This window comes from Aptenodytes patagonicus, chromosome 1, assembly GCF_965638725.1.
Source record: "Aptenodytes patagonicus chromosome 1, bAptPat1.pri.cur, whole genome shotgun sequence".
NCBI lineage: Eukaryota > Metazoa > Chordata > Aves > Sphenisciformes > Spheniscidae > Aptenodytes > Aptenodytes patagonicus.
In genome coordinates, this window is record NC_134949.1 from 15,087,913 (window position 1) to 15,105,484 (window position 17,572).

At 41.0% G+C, this 17,572-nt stretch overlaps 1 protein-coding gene across 2 annotated transcripts in view; it reads right to left on the reverse strand.

Moving 5' to 3' along the window:
- NAMPT (nicotinamide phosphoribosyltransferase) overlaps positions 1 to 17,292 on the reverse strand; it is a 32,468-nt gene extending 15,176 nt beyond the window's left edge. For both annotated transcript variants that reach the window (XM_076328599.1, XM_076328592.1), the window contains exons 1-4: positions 17,169 to 17,292; positions 4,360 to 4,516; positions 2,952 to 3,055; positions 1 to 129 (exon numbers count right to left, since the gene is read on the reverse strand). In XM_076328599.1, the coding sequence (XP_076184714.1) occupies positions 1 to 129; positions 2,952 to 3,055; positions 4,360 to 4,516; positions 17,169 to 17,228 (450 nt within the window). In that variant the 5' untranslated portion in view covers positions 17,229 to 17,292. The remainder of the gene's footprint in view (positions 130 to 2,951; positions 3,056 to 4,359; positions 4,517 to 17,168) is intronic.
- Between the last annotated feature and the right edge of the window lie 280 nt (positions 17,293 to 17,572).

Genomic DNA, 17,572 nt, shown 5'->3' on the forward strand with positions numbered 1-17,572 from the left:
CTCAATCCAATTTGTGAGCCAGTAGCACTCTGGATCTGTGTTTTCTACCGTAAAAAGAACATTTCCTCTGGGAATTACAGAGCCCTCAGGAACAGCCTTTATTTCTATAGGAAGATGGCCATCGTATTTCTGTGTAAGAAACAGTAATATTGTTAGACAACAGGAAAGGTTAGGACCTACCTCTCTTTTATTTGACTGCAATGGATAAAAGTCAGGCTAGGAGTTTATTGATAAAGCTTTCTTCTTCTTCATTTCTTTCAACCCTAAGAATAATTTGGTTTGTTTGCACACCTACCAGCCCAAATAAATAAAAAAAATTCCACATTTACCAAAAAAGGAGGAAAATCCTGTAACATAAAAAATAGTCTCTTTATCAAACTAAATGATGGTTATCAGTTGTATTCCTTGTGCAAATTGAGTCAGGAAGGCTTAAATATTCTATAAAAATACATAAATTCTACCCACAGAACAAGAAATATTTGCTACTTAGTTTTCTTCAGTGCTTTCACATGAAGTAAGCTAAAAAAAGTTTAGCTATTCGCCTATTAGCCTTCCAAAAAATCTAGTTTTGCTTAGTATAGATGCATGCTTTGTTAATTTATTAGAGCAGGATTCATTTAATATCTATTTTAAAGAATATTTTGTCATCTCAATTATTCACTAAACGTGAGATCTAATCTTGAAGTGTCATTCTTTTGTCAAATTCAGTCTTTCGTCCCTGAAGGACTAAACATTGTGTGAAATACGTCTTTTGAAAAAGACTAAGTTGCAAACAGCAACTCTAAAAGAGTAATTAGAACTTTCTGAAAGAGCCCTGCAAGCTAAACTGATAACACTTAAAATGTTTTGTATATTAATATTTTTTGACAGAAAGTGTCTCATGAGATACTCTTTAAAGGCAACAAAAGCTGCATCAATTCGGAAAAATTACACACATTCATAAGTAGCATCAAAACGTATTCTCCAGTGCCCAAAACACGTAAGTCTCTTCTACACTACAGTTTAAAAGTTTCTTCGAAAGTGTAATATGCTGAAGCAAATTGTTTTTATATACCACACAGGATTTAGTTGTCAGACTTGGAGGTGTCTGTTCTGGATTAACAAAGGACAATGAAGCCTTCAAAAAGGCTCAAAATAATTTATTAATGATTCAATGAAGACAAAAATATAGTTAAATGAAAAAACAAAATAGATTTCAAAGCTGCTATAGGTGTTGATTTTGTCCATGGAAAAAAGCAATATGGTCATGCTATAGCATTATATTATAGCCCTTTTCAAAATTTTTAGGTAGAATCAACTTGTACAATTCAGGGCTTACATCCCTATTACTCATCATCAATTCCTGCCAACTTCCAGCCTTTATGCCACCCCCTTGTTCTCCAGGCAGCCCATTTCTCTCTTCCATCCCTTCACCCTATCAGTATTTACTCATTCATTTACTCTTGGTACAAATTCATGCGTGTACCTTTCAAATTCATTTTGGCACTTCACTCATACAGCCATTGCTCCCTCCACTTTACCTAACACTACACATTAGGTAACAGAGCCAGAGAGCAAACAGTGGTAGGTATGTGAATATATACAGGAATTCAGTGAGCAGAAGCAGGGTCTCTGTGTGCATATAAGGGCATACAAAGACCCGAAGTGTACATACACGTCCAGTTTGAGAGCCATCACCATCTAAGATCAAGAAGTGGAAATCATATTTGTTTATATATATATATATGCACAATTTTAACAAGAAAATCTGACAAAGAAATAAACAGCGTATACAGGGGGTATTGTAGGAAGGCTTCTTTTGACTAAACCAAAAGTTGAACGGAATTGGTTAAACCACATTAAAACTCAGTGTGGACAGACATGCAGCATTAAAAGTGTATTAATTCAGTTTAGCCAAAGAGGGATCAAGATTACTTTAAATACAGATGAGAGCAGTTCACAATGTATAATGCAGCTTAAACACAAATATGGATTGAATTCACATCTGTAGTTGTTTGAAATGGATGCAAGTCCTCTACAAACCTCTCCGTAACTCCCTCTTAGAAAACAGTGGTTTTATTTACCTTGCTGCCATTTGCAGCATTTAGTTGCAATTCACTTTTCTTCTGCACACCTTATGGTCACCCCTGGTTGCAAGATGACATCCAGGTATATTCACAGACAGGTGCCACCATAAAATACATACAGCCAGGGTATCCAGGGAAAAATAAACGCAAAGAACTAAAAATTGTGTTTTCGAATGCCAAAAGTATCCATTCACTAGAACCCACAATGAAACTCAGCATTTAATTAATCTGCAGAGATTAGAACAGCTCTGATGAATGCTATTAGTCTGAATCTGCTGCTTTTACAGAGAAGAGATGTTTGCAATTACTTGAAGACTGACACCTTTGTAAACAAAAGGGAAAGAGGATAATTGTGGAAAGACTTAATTTGGAAGGATTTGTGTGTCAGATGTGCTCAAGCCTTGTATTTCATAATAAAGTTCAACTTAAGTATCTCTGAAAAATTTAGGAAACAATTGAACAAAACGTATTTTCTGGAACTATTTACACACGCAAGAAGTTGTAATGCTTTCTGCATGAGTATAAAAATGGTTATGATTAGTTACAGAAATCAATGTAAATATGCAAGCAACCACTAAGTACTATATTACATATGGAGACTTGCCAACAAGCCCCCACTTACACTAGCTGGCTGACGGCAGCCATAAATCCTTATTACCTGCAAAGCTGTATTTGGCATCTGAAAGGATGAAAATTACTTTTCCCTAAGGAATTACAATTATATGATTATTCTTTGACAGCTGCTACTCCCTGTACACTAAACATAAAAAGCTAAATTTATTCAGTCTTTACTATCATGGTTAAAAGGAGAGACTGCTGTATTTATTCTACAGTTGATTCATAAATCCTTCATGATGATCTCATACTCTTTTCACAAATTTTTACCTCCAGAATATAGTTCCATCCCTTTTCATTGAAGACATCATCTTGAAAATGCTCCCTATATACTTCTTTGGCTTCCTTGATTTTCTCTTTGGTCACCACTTTACCTGTGGTTTCAGAAACAGATGAAAGCTTAGAAACTTACAATATTCATCAGTTTATAAAATAAATAACAAAAAGGTTCAGACACAGAAAAGTCACTTTGCCTCCAACAAAGACATGGAAGTCATGTCAAATGCAGTATACTAGCTATGTTAAAACCAAATTTTACTTTTGTTTATTATATAGATTAGGATGCTCAAGAAACCAACAGGATAAAATACACTTGTGGTTTGCAGGTGACTCAGGAACAATTTGAGATTATTACTCTTTTATGACAGTCAAAAACCTGTCAAGAGTTTTAGTAGCAGTGCTTTTCCCAGAGGAATGTGATGATTGTGCAAGTTGGCACATCCAACAAGACATAACCAGACTAGCACAAGGGTTAAGCTACACTGCTGCAGGCAGAATCCCCGTGGAGAGGCCTTACAACCAGTCTCTGGTTGACCACCTTGCGATAGGAACTGACAGACTAACCACGTTATTTTAATAAGCATTGCTACTGCTGTAGGACCAATCATCTACTGGAAACATTAGGGAACAATCCTCAGATTGCTAAAGAGAAAAGAAACAAGATTAGCAAGTGTTTTGATTATAGTGGAATTCCAATCTTTGGCGGAATTGGCAGAGATATTTACGGATTCTGGATCAAGACAAAGATATGTAAGCCATATGACTTAAGTTTTCCTTCTAAAGCTTGGCAGAAGGCAACTTGCATTCAGGTCAGAACAGGTGATATTTGCACATAATGCAAAAAAGCAAACAAAATCTTAAACGGCACCAAGGAGTTTTCAGATGTTACTCTTAAAATTGTCAATATTGAAAACACTTTCACACGCAGCTGCTATATTCAATGATCTAAGCTGAGTGGCAACCAAAATTTAAGGGAAATTAAAACCATTGTTAGTTTACACAGTAAGTAAACCAACAAATACAGACTAAAGTTTATGTTCAAAATGCAAAATGTATTTTCCCTTGAATCTTCTATCTTCTTGTGATTCTATGCACAGTCTCGCTCTACTTCCATTCATTTCAATTTAGCCCGTGAAGTTGGGATATGAACACCTCTTCATTTTTAATAAACCTCTGGCATAAATAAACATAGTAGAGAGGTGTCTGAATTAAGAAGTCAATACCATTTTATGAGGGTGGACATCTCATTTTCAGAATCACATAAATAAGACCTTATGCATGTCACTACCTACCCTGTACCAATATAACCTGGAATTGTTTCAACTATAATTTTTCTCAAGCCTGGAGTCTTAAGGTGTTTATTTACAGGTAAAGTTTTACTGGAATTTGAGACAGTTACCTTTTAAGTATTTATTCAGAATGTACTGCAAACCATAAAAAACAGTTTCTTCATATTTCACTTTCCTTAATTTGGAATTTTCCGTCTTCTTTTCACGACATTCAAAGTAGGAATATACTTTGCTTGTATTAGGTGGATATTGCTTGTAGTGTGTAACCTACATTAAGAAAAACTTCAGTAAGAGCTCAAAACATCACTACAAAGCACAAGAGAAATCATATTTGTACGTTAAAGCTTAGAGTAACTCCCAACTCTTCTGGACTATTATTATTTATCCATTCACATTCTATGCAGTAAGTATTTAGGGGATTTCCCCTTTTTTAGCCGCCTTCAATTTTCAGTTCAACAGACTGTCTTCCCTATCTCATTCTTTGCTTCTGTGTCAAGCCTTTCCCCCTAGAGTAATCTTCATGGTCAGCTCTTCCACTCCCCTGATGACTTTGCTTTGATTAACTGGGAGAGACACTGGCTAGGATTTTAGGAGCAGCACTGGGCACCAACATGCCGGCTCAGTTTTCACTCTCCCGCGCTTTGGCCAAGCCTAATAGCTACAGGAAGCACAAAATTGCCTGCCACTACCAAAGTGGAGGTACCTGCTTGTATCTGATTGAAGTTTTGAAGGCTATAATCACGAAGTTCAAATAAAAGTCACCCGTACTCAAGAAGGCATTGACAATGGCCTTTACCCAAGCATCTCATTCACCATGAGCAGAGTGGGTTTCTCAAGCCCTGGTTACATCAAAGCCAGCTTACAAACCCGTTATTGTCAGTAATGCTGTTAAAATCTACCTGAGGCTTGTACCTCCCCACAAAGTTTGCTAGATGGACTTTTTTCCAATCTTTGAAAAAGTGCACGTTCAGCATAAAGGAAGCATGAAGAGTTGCAGCCTGTAAGTGTGTATTATATGGAAACTGGTCATATGAACACACAATGTTATGCTGAATTCAACCATTACAGCTTTTTTTAGCTACTGCTAGTAAATCTACCTAGAAATTTACTTTGAGTAATGTATCATTTGAGACAAGTACACTCTAAACATTAACAACTTAAACCTGCAAAATTTTATCTCCTAATGTGTAAAAAGCAAACTCCATGCAAAATCTAATTCCATATTAAACAAAAAGAATACGCAATGACATAAATTTCATACTATCAATGTTTAAATTACAGGATACATAAATCAGCTTAAGGCATTCCCCAAAGGTGAAGCTATCAAAAATTTTCTTAAATTATGACAAAAAGAAAAGTCTGAACAAGTCTATACATTCCATAAGGGAAAACTGTTCCTACGGCTGAGTAAAGCACCATCATACATCAGAACAAAAATCAAAAAGGTGTGAAATTCATGTCTGAATTTTTCTCAAAGCCCCAGATTTATAGGTTAGAGTATGAGTTCATTATAAGTTTCTTGCTGTTACTTCTTACTCCAAATCACCTTAAAAATTTTCGTTTCTAATATCAAAAGGAATTGGAAAAAGGATCATTTTACCACTTCTTCCTTATTGTCCTGGTTTTTGAAATGTACCTCTGACACTTTCAAAATAAAATATTTGAAGGTTTCCCTTACCTGTATTGCTAAAACTGTATATTAAATGATTTTAAAAATACAGTTTTCTTTTTCCTCTCACATGCCATTTATATTTAGTATTTCACTCAGTTTGGACAATGAACTAGACCGCTCAACTGAATTTTTCGGTTCTCCTATACCAGCACAACACTTATGGTTGTGTTTCCAATGCTGCAAGGAAACATTCAAATAACAAAAAGGTCAATTTTCGGATCTTTCCATTATCTTTACTTGTACGAAGTTTTCAAGGCCAATCAAATAAAACCCAAGCTTGTCATTGCAAGTTTTCTGCCTTTACTTCAAACAAAGCACTGCAACGCAGGCATTTAATGGAGCACAAACATATTCTGTTCCAATTCCACAGCCACTCAAAAGCAGAATGCTTAAGAGTAGCAATGTTAGACCCGAAGACAAAAACCTGGCTTTTCGATTTAGTTCTACCTATTAATAAATGTCTCACTCCACAAATTATAACATGTCCTTTCCTAGTTCTACGCAGAACTTCCAAAAAGTAAATCACGCTGCCAGCTCACAGAAAACTCTCTTCAGGATATCGTCATGTTTAAAGGAAAAAAAACACCCAAACCAAACACACACACACACACCCCGCCTAACCTCCCCACCCTTACTGTGGAGGAGTCAAAAATATGCTCTGTTTGACATGCCTTTCTAACTAAGGGGAATATGCACACACACACACACACACAACCCCCTTACAAAAAATTGTATTAAATGGACTCCGAGAAAAAGAGCATGTAACAAATCATTAGAAGGTTCATCCACTGTAAGGCACAGAGCATAGAAACTCCTTGCTTCACACTGTTGTCACTTGAGTAAGTTACAGCAACTGTATGAAAAAATTTGCTCTTTTTTATGACTGGGACTGGACTTTAAGTTGGTGCTTCTTTATGATTTGATTGTATCACCTGGGAACTCTGTTTAACTTTATTGCCATTCTTCATCCTATTGGCATGCTACAGCTTCATGATTTCAGAGTAAACGCTCAACACAGAGCCCACCAGCTTCAAGTGTACATAGCAGACATCCCAGGAACAATTCCCCAAACCACTATCTGAATTCCTTGTGACAAGCTCTAGAGCAAACCAATGTAACACTGTTGTTCTCACCAAAACATTTCAAGCAAAACGAAGAACACTACATCTGCGTGAGACTGCCTACTCAGGTTTCTTTAAAGAAGTTCAATTATCCAACTTACAAACTATGGGCAGGTTGCTGAAGCCAACACCTATATTATAGTGAAAATTTGCGTGATCTTTGGCTACCATCTTTAACAAAATTTGTCTTTTGCAGTTCAAAGACATCTCCTCCAGATAAACGCGTCTCTCTATCAAATGGGTTACAGTCCCAAATTAGCTCAAGTGCACACACTGAGTTGGTGCCACCTTTTCCTATTGCATTTAAATACAGGGTTTTTTTAGGTACCTCCCATTCTAGCTCTGCTTTGAAGCATGATCACAAAACATGGTGCTCTGGCTGCAAATCAGAACTTGAGGGCTGAAATCAGGCTGGAATGCTAACAGCCAGATTTATCCCTTATGTAGCATACCTGGGGAAACAGCTCCTTCAAACTACCTTGCTGGCAGTTTCAACCTAAAAAAACACACTCAAGTTCCTCAAACATTAAATCACAGGTTTAGCTAATTTTTCTGACATTAGATTAGATCTTAACCTGAAAATATATACCGGCAAGTGTCCAGAAAATAGTTATTTCTAGGGATTCAAATCTAAACAAAAATTTTTGTGTATGATAGAAATGTCATGTTATCAATTAAATTGCTTCAAGTACTTGAAAAAGATAACGAACTAATTTTACAACAGTTATATGTAAGATTCAATTATATTCTTCACACATTAGAATTTTAACAGTGAAACATACACATCCCTATGTGCTGGTTTTGGCTGGGATAGAGTTAATTTTCTTCATAGTAGCTAGTATGGTGCTATGTTTTGGATTTGTGCTGAAAACAGTGTTGATAACACAGGGATGTTTTTGTTACTGCTGAGCAGTGCTTACACAGAGTCAAGGCCTTTTCTGCTTCTCACCCCACCCCACCAGTGAGTAGGCTGGGGGTGCACAAGGAGTTGGGAGGGGACACAGCTGGGACAGCTGACCTGACTAATATCAAGAACAGATGAATCAATATTGTGACCCGCAACTGTTAACAGATATAAATTCCTTAATGTGCTCTGGTTAATCTGTTATTATCTCAAACCCTTCGTGCCCCACGTCAGGCACCAAAAAGGACTGTCGTGGTTTAACCTCAGCCAGTAACTGAGCCCCACACAGCTGCTCACTCACTCCCCCCCCAGTGGGATGGGGGAGAGAATTGGAAGAGCACAAGTGAGAAAACTCGTGGTTGAGATAAAAACAGTTTAATAATTGAAATAGAATAAAATAATAATAATAATAGTACTACTACTAATAATAATATACAAAGCAAGTGATGCACAATGCAATTGCTCACCACCTGCCGACCGATGCCCAGCCAGTCCCCGAGCAGTGGCCCCCCCGGCCAGCTTTTCCCCCAGTTTATGTACTGAGCACGACGTCGTATGGAATGTCCCTTTGGCCAGTTTGGGTCAGCTGTCCTGGCTGTGCCACCTCCCAGCTTCTTGTGCACCTCCAGCCTTCTCAGTCGGTAGAGCACGGGAAGCTGAAAAGTCCTTGACTAGTGTAAGCACTGCTCAGCAACAACTAAAACATCAGTGTGTTATCGACATTATTCTCACACTAAATCCAAAACACAGCACTGTACCAGCTACTAGGAAGGAAATTAACTCTATCCCAGATGAAACCAGGACATGACCCCAACTGACCGGAGGGATATTCCATACCATATGACGTCATGCTCAGCATATAAAGCTGGGGGAAGAAATAAGGGGAGGATGTTTGGAGTGATGGCATTTGTCTTCCCAAGTAACCATTACCCATGGTGGAGCCCTGCTTTCCTGGAGATGGCTGAACACCTGCCTGCCGGTGGGAAGGAGTGAATGAATTCCTTGTTTCGCTTTGCTTGCGTGCACAGCTTTTGCTTTACCTATTAAACTGTCTTTATCTCAACCCACAAGTTTTCTCACTTTTACTCTTCCGATTCTCTCCCCCATCCCACTGGCGGGGAGTGAGCGAGCAGCTGTGTGGTGCTTAGTTGCCAGCTGGGGTTAAACCACGACACCCTGGCAATTAAGATATTTACATCTAAGCAAACTTTACAGCTGTAATTTTAAATTACTTGTGCTTCTTTTGACATTCCACAATGCTATCAGTTTTATGTAAAAAGCTGAAACACCCTTTGGGTGTCTGCAAGGCTTCTCACAGACTACTCAGTATTTAAAGACAATCACAATCTTAAAGTACGACACTTTCCAAGCATTGCTTACTCCAAGCATGCTGTATAGGTATGCGAGAAGTTAAGCACAAGACCTACGTCCCCTGTTCACTTATCTGGCCATCTGTTTTGCTTCCAAGCTCTCAGGCAGGGCACCATACCTAGCAGGAGCATCTGCCCACAAAACATCACAGCAGCTCTGACCGTTAGCTGGCATTTCTGGACTACTAAGATGTGGGGAAATAATACCCATCCACCATAGTGACGGTCAGGAAGTTTGGCATGTAGTGAAATGCCTGGTGGTAAAAAACAATCTGAAAACAGATCAAGCTCTAGGGAGCAGGAACAGTTCACAGAAGACACAAAGAATGCCACTGAAAACAAACCAACCAAACGAAAAAAACCCACAAACCCAACACTACAAGGCACTTGGACAACGAAAACTATGCTTCAAAAAATGCCTGAACTTTCCTTGTTGTCAGGTGAAGTTTTGCATATTTCTGTATTCTAAAAGAAGAGTGGAAAGAACAACCAGTGACAATGTACAATATTTGAAATGTATTTTATGTGACTTGCAGATCGAGACAGTATTGATAAATCTATGCTTTCAGTTAGGGGATGACAGAAGCAGGACTTGTACAGACAGGCTCTCGATAAGTAGGAGTGACTATAAAGTCAATCCTAACATCTTCTCTACAGACCCCCCCCCCCCCCCAAAAAAAAACCAAACAAAATCCCCTACCAGGATTAAGAGACCCTTACAAGAAAACAAAACCCCAAAATATCTTCAAAGGCCTTTTGATATTTAGTTCAAAGGCTATGGTTTAGGTTTTGTCTACAAAAGTATGAAAAACAGCCTTGGAACAACCACCTACAACAAGATTATGTACTTTGACTGAAATAGAGCACTTTTATTCCAGTTGTGATAGCTCCTTATTGAATTTAATCCAAATAAAGGCATATTCTGAACAAAGAATACCTCCACAAGGACTACATCTACTTAACTAAATCAAGTCAGCCATTTGAGAAAAACCACAAAGCACAAATTGCATTTAGATCAGCCATACAAAAAACCACCCCAAACACTAAGAATGTTAAGAAAAAGGAATTAACAGGTATTCATCACAACACAGGGATGACTGAGGTAAAGACTGCATTTTTATAGGCTAGATAAGAAAACCTTTGGCATAAAAGCCAAATAATTTATAATCTACAAGCTTTGTTGTACAAGAGATTGCAATGAAATGACTTTAAAAGGTTATTTAAGTCTATATAACTCAACCATTTGAAAACATGAGAAAACCAGGTCTGACATGAGTAGAGAAGTCAGGCGTGGCCAAATTCTCCATCGGTGGTTTATTCTTGGTGCTCACCTAGGTCAGATGGGTGCTAATATGAGCCATCAGAAAGATGCTTCTGAGCCCTGTCTACAGTGAAGAAAACAAAACCCCAAATATCTAGCCAGCAGGATTTTGCCTGTACTGTAACTCTACAAGTGATGATACCAGTTCAACTAAGATGGTATTTGAACTTTATGGAGTTATTTTGAAAAAATCTTTAGTGCAAAATGGGTACAGAACAACCCAGCTACTGAACCCATGGCACTGTACAGCCACAAACATGAAGAGTCAGAGGGACAGGTGGAAGATAAGCCAGAAGAAGCATGGCCCTGGAAGCTAGTAGCTGGGCCACTCAGCTAGGGCACTTCAGATCTGCAGCAAGTAATTAGGGCCCAAGGTGTGGGTTGGTCACTGTACTGCAAGCCTTGTTCGTACACTGAAGTGAGCTATATCCTTTCCAGTGTAGGTGAAAATTGACCATAGCCTGGTTTACGGGACAAGTAAAAGAGAGCTATGGTTGTGGGGTGCAGCATCAGAATGGCTTGTTGATGCTGGAAGAGACCTATTTGGGAGATCCTCACCCCCATATACAACTTCATGAGTTAGATGATTTTACTGCAGTGGTGCTTCTGGCATTTACACTGGGGAGCCTTCTGCGAAGCAGCTCTAAGATCCCCATTAGTTATGGTACTACACATTATTTGAAAACATTGTGGAAAGAGGCCGTGATTTGAAAGACTGCTTTACCTAAACCTTTATGAGGTTTAGCCAATGGAGTGGTTAAAAACAAAGGTTGCCAATAACCTATATGGAAAACAACATTGTTAACAACAACGAGGAGATGAACCTGTACTTGGGAACAAAGGGAATGCTTTATCAGATACACCTCACTGGGATGAGACATAACTAACAGCAGTTATAAGGTAGTGTTGACCCCCTTCAGGGAAAAAAACAAAACAAAACAACAAAACACCACCACAAAAAACTACAACTGTGACTAGCAGTTACATTCAACAAGGATGCTTTTGTAGCTTTCAAAGCAATCACAAAAGGAATGCACACCACAAAAAAAAAGTGGAAATGAAAGCCAAACCAAAAGTCAGTGTGGTTAAATGATAAGCTTATTTGAACAAAAGAGGAAACCTCAGAAGAATCAATCTTTAATAACTCAAGAAAAAGGGCATCCAACAATAGCAGGTAAAGTGCAAGACACTTGAAGTGAGTTAAAAAAAAATAAAAATCTAAGAGTCAAGTACAACCTTACTATTTTGGTTATACACGAGCTTCAAATTACCATAGGAAAGTAGCCTTACAGAGACTCCAGACACCTTATTAAAAATGCCTAAGTGAAGCAAATACAGATTAAGATAATGTTTAGGAACTAAAGTGAGGATATTAGGAGGTATCTGCTCTTATGAGATGAGAGAGACAACCTAATGCAGATTATGACTAAAGGTTGATCTTGTGCCACTTTTAATGTCTCTGTATGCTAGTTCTTCCATCATCTCTTATATGTGCACTGAAAAATAAGAGGACCAGAGGTGAGCAAAAAAAAGTTAAGAGATCAGTCAGTACTAAGAAAACTAAGGAGAGCACATGCAAACAACTGAATTCCTATGGAAGCTGCACATTATCAGCAGAGATGCTGGAAGTGACCACGTCCACATCCATTTAAAAAACAAGGTCAAGTGTAAGCACTAGAACTGAATGTATTCTAAATTGCTCAGACAAAATACAATGTTCAAAAAAAAGTAACACTTTACAGATTTCTTTACCACTAAAAATTTCCATGTGTTTTGCATCCAAGATTATCATAAAAAAAGATGACAAAACGCCTTATGTTTACTGTTTACACATTTGTGAATAGTCAGCTGTACTACTTCACATACTGCTACAAGTTTCCTGTTCCTTAATGAAAAAAGAAAAACATTTACCTTTTCAACAATGAAAGTTGCAATGGTTCTGGAAGGGGTTACTTTCCATTAATTTAAAAATTGGCTGAATTCTGTACAGTTGCAGTGTTCCTTTAGAGCAATGATGAGTCGGGGTTTGTAACAGGGCCATGTGACTGCAAATCAAAACTTGGAAGATAACAAACCTAGACAGAGCGAAGATTGCTTCTGACAAGGAGTGCTGAGCCAGAAGTTTCCAATGCTTTTCCACTGACAGAATTACAGGAGGTAAGAGAACTTATTCACACCCCCATCACAAGATTTTCATTAAAAACAAATATATATACACACATATATGGGCTGCTGAAAAGAATATTTTGCAGTCATTAAGTACTAGTCAAAACCAATAAGCTAAAGAGTACTCATGTCTCTTCCTTGCATACCTCTAGTCTTCTAAATAAAGAATATACAGGCTGTCAGAGCCTGGAATAAACACACACTCACGTGAAGTGCTTCAGAAGTAAGTGTTCTCCTACAACCATACAGAGTAAAAGAAGTCATTCAAAGTGACGAATACTGAAAATTCAACATGTAAGGCATACAGAGTTAAAACGTATCTTTTAGGCTTCCTTGAAGCGTCCAGAAAGAACTGAATTCTGAAACAGATCTCATTTACAGTCTAGATAGCAAGTCAGCTCCTCCTATGGGGTAATTGCATGGCAGCTTATTATAGCTATCAGCTTAATTACGAAACATTCCAAGCAACAGTAATACATTTCATTGGTAAAAGCAAATTAAACTATTATTACTTTAGCGAGCAAGGTTCAGTCCTCATTTTGATAGCCTTTCCCCACTTGCAGCTCATGGTCCATTCAACCCAGGCCTGGTATACACCAGTCACTGGTATCTTCTGACTGAACAACACAGCTCTGCTAAGCTGATCTTCCCAATATAGTTTCAGACTACGTATACCCTGGAAGATTTCTTGCCTGTGCAGAAATAAACAAACATGGGATAAACAAAGCATTGGGAATCAAAGAGAAAGAAAATGGAGAGGTGGTGTGTCAACAACGTCAGATGAATGAGGAACTGAAGGGCATGGACCCTTTTGCTTGGGAAGCGCAATGAGTGAACAGAACCCTTACTGTCACAGACGGGCAAGACTGCCGGGACTTCCTGGTATAGACACAAGAGTAAGACATCGTGCAGCATTAACAGTGAGGTTCCAGGAGCCTGCTGATATCCCCTCACTTGCAGCTTTCTAGCAACAAGGATTTTCTACTTCAAATGCTTCCCTTTTTCAGTAATACTGAGTCACTAGCAGAAAACTTTACTATTAAAAGCGTCATTGCTATACTGGACATTCAAAGAAAGAGGTTCCCCAGATAACGCCGCATTGATGAATCTCTTGAAAGTCTTATGATTCAAAGATTCAAAAAGACAGCTGTTATTTATCAGCAAGATGCACACAGACCATACCATGTCCCCACACCCAGACCCTGAGGGGATGGCATATAATATCCAGCACATGGGAGGAATTACACTGTTGGGGAATTTGGAGAAGCTTAAGAACATGCAACAAAGTACACAAGAAGAAAAAAAAACTGGACAATTTGAAGCCCGGCCTTAAAATCCTGGAGCACTTATACAATTCAGTAAGCCCCCGTTTGTAATGGAAGCTCAGTACTGGGTCCAGTGTGTAGCAAGTCTCTGAAATTCACCCACTGGGAACAATTCCTATCTAGAAATATCAAGTATACTAGAAATTATCATGATACTCAGTTGTTTTTCAAAAAAAGCTTTTAAAATTTTGAAACTGGATATTTGATAATCTTGTTTGACTTAAGAGGAAGTGTCCTATGATGCACACACACAGAGGAAGATAGTTTAGAGGGAGGGGAGACTGGATTAACTGTCAACAGACAAATCCTTGCCTACCAAATTAGTTTGTTTCTGAATTTTTATAGGCACTAAACCAGTAACCAATTTTCTCTCCACCCCAAATTTCCAACTGTAGCAACAGAGAACTGGGACACCGGAGCTAACACTCAAACTAATGAGTTGTGACAGATATGACTCTGAGATACCAGAACTTTTTACTCATGGACAGCTGCCTAAGCTAGGGCTGTACTGTTTAGGATGGTCTGCACATTTTATTTTCCCCAAGCTGTTTATTGGCACATGACTTTCATCACCAACATCAGTTTGTAGGGATCGGCATCTACTGCAATAGATTACACCAAGTAAGCTTCTGCACTGATACATGTTTTTCCTCAGAGTCTGAATGTTACATACGGTACTGCACACAGACAGATGCTACAATTGTGGATACAGCAGAAATACCTAAAAAAAAAAAACCAAACACACGCAGGATCAATTCTCATTTTTGTTTTAATTGCTAGTAAGAGTGTTGGTAACTCCTGTAAAAAGCTTGATGTTGCAAAACTACCAGATATTTTAGTGCAATTGTTACTGAAAGCACTCTCACTAAGTGTGCTTCATTGATTAGGAAATGACAGTATCATCCAAGGAGAAGGTAAGTGATGTTTACTCATATTACCTAACGAGATAAAAGAAGCTACTTGTTTAAGCATTGTTCAAAGACGCTGGAGTTCCTAAGATTTGGAAAAAAGCATACAGAAAGAGAGACAAATTGAACAGTCCTAATAAAGCAAAGGACACAATTTCAACTGTTTTTAATATAATACAAAATGCTCCTAGCTGCCACAGAAAACATCATCCAAACTCAGTTTTAAACTGGAAAAAAACCTCAGGCCTTTACTTGACCTCTTTAAGATTTCTACCACTCCTGGAATGTTACCAAATCATCTTTCCTATGAAACGGCAAACAAAACAGAAGCAAACTGGTCATCTGTCATCCCAGCGCTCCTCACTACCACTAATCCTAGAGCAGATCCAGTGGATTTAGGAAAAGTAGTGTGCAAGTTATATTTAAAATAGATACCGTTTAAAGCCAGGCCTACAGTATTTAATGTGATTAGTCTCAGACATGGAAGAAAAGTGGATCTTCCATGTCTGAATAAGTTTGATAACGAACAAACATAGTTCTTCAAGGGCTTAATCTAGCTACAGTGCTCTTTATGAAAGCAGTTTCGTGACCCCTCAACAGCAGTGTTAGGATGCTCTGAGTGAGCTGCTCTAAGATTTACCAGCGTCTTCCAGTCTTCCAACACACCTTCCCACAAACAGCAACAATAAACGTTAAGAATTTCTTCACAAAAAGAGCATCTTTATGTAACATCATATAATAACAATATCACAGAGGAGCTGGGAAAGGTACAACAGCGCAAGTCAGCAAGCGGAGCACATACTGAGGCTTGTACTTTGGTAGTTAGCCAGCAACAAGACCTGGCCATAACATCGTATTTTCTCTTTTCAACTCCTCTGTTTAGAAGTACCCTCCCCCCCCCCGAAACCCATCCGAGTGGTCAAATCTTTAAAGAGCTATAACATAATAAATGCTTTATAATGATAATCGGGACTGTTACTGTAGTTTTGTCTTGGGCACCGACAACCTCTTTGACATTGCAACGCAGCTCCTGAAGGAAAAAAAGTTAATTTTTCAGTCTAGGAGACACAGGGCACATCTGTACGACCAGACTTGGGGAGTCACACGCTGGCCCTGCCCAGTGTCTAGAAACCATATGCTTACATTAATGCAACGCTGCGCAGAAGCAGGACTTGGGCCTGGGCATTACTCACGTTGTGAGGCACATCAAGAGCTTCTGGGTCAGAAATCACCGGATCAGAGCGTGGAGAATGCACCTGTACTTGGCCATTGCTATCAAGCAACGCTATTTTCGAGCAATTTCACAGAATGAAGGGAGGACTGTGAAGTGTGATTCCCGACTCTGAATAAACACCTTGCCTAGCAAATTTGACACCGCAATGTCCAGAAACTAAGCAGAGGACGAGAAAATACGTTATTTCGACTCAGCCGGTTCCTCAGAGCGCTCTGCATCACAGCCAGAATCAAAACTGCAGGCAGCCAGCAACCGGCACGGTTTCGCCGCCCGAGCGGAGCAAAGCAGGAGAAACGAGACACGGAAAAAAAGGGCAACTGCTCTGCTCGCTTTCCGCCCTCCTACCGAGGCAACATGTGCGCCCGCTCCCGCCCCCGGCGAGGGAGGGAAAGCAGCCCGGCGGCCGCCGCGGGCCAGAGGATGCTCGGCGGCGGCAGGCGGCCCCCGCCTCCAGAGCGCCCGCCATGGCGAGGGGCGGCCTCGCGCCCTGCCCGCCCCGCTCCGCGCCCGCAGGGCGGCGGCGCCCGCCCCGCCCGCTTTCACTTTCTTTTCTCGCCCAGCCGCCGCCGGCGCCCCCCCGGCAGCGCGGCCCCGGGCACCCCGCGGGGCAGCGGGCTCGGCCGCCCCCTCCGCGGCACGGGGCTGAGGGGGGCAGTCCCCGGCCAGGCCTCCGCGGTCCCCCCCCTCGCGCCGCCCCGAGGCCAGGCACCCTCTCTCACGCCTCGGGGTGGCCTCCCGGCCCCGGCCAGGCGGGCAGGGGAAGGGAGCCGGTGGCGGCGGGGACGGCCTGGCTCGGCGCCCCGCGGATGGAGCGCCCCGACGCCAGGCCCGGCGGGTCCGGTGCGGCGCCGCCAGGGCGCCCGCAGAGGTGACCCCCTCCCGCCGTGCCCGCGCCCACCTTGTAGGAGTCGGTGGCGAGGAGGATGTTGAACTCGGCCCCCGCCGCAGCGCACTCCATGTCGCCGAGCCCGAGGAGGAGCCGCCGCCGGCACGGACGGGACTGGACTGGGCTGGGCTGCGCCGCCGCCGCCGCCTGGCGCTCGGTGCTGGGGGGGAGAGAGGAGAAAGGGGGGACGCCGAGGGGGCGGGGACAAGGGGATTACGGCCGGGGGGCGGGGACCTTGCGCGGCTTCCTGCACCGCTGATTGGCTGCACGTCTCCGCCGCTGAAGAAGGTGCCGTGAGGTCACTGGGCGGGTGGGGCGGGGCCAGGGCACCAGGCAGGCTCTGATTGGGCCCGCCGCCCGGTCGGTGCAGGGGAAGGGAGGAGGTGGCTGTGACATCGCGGGAGGCGGGGAAGAGC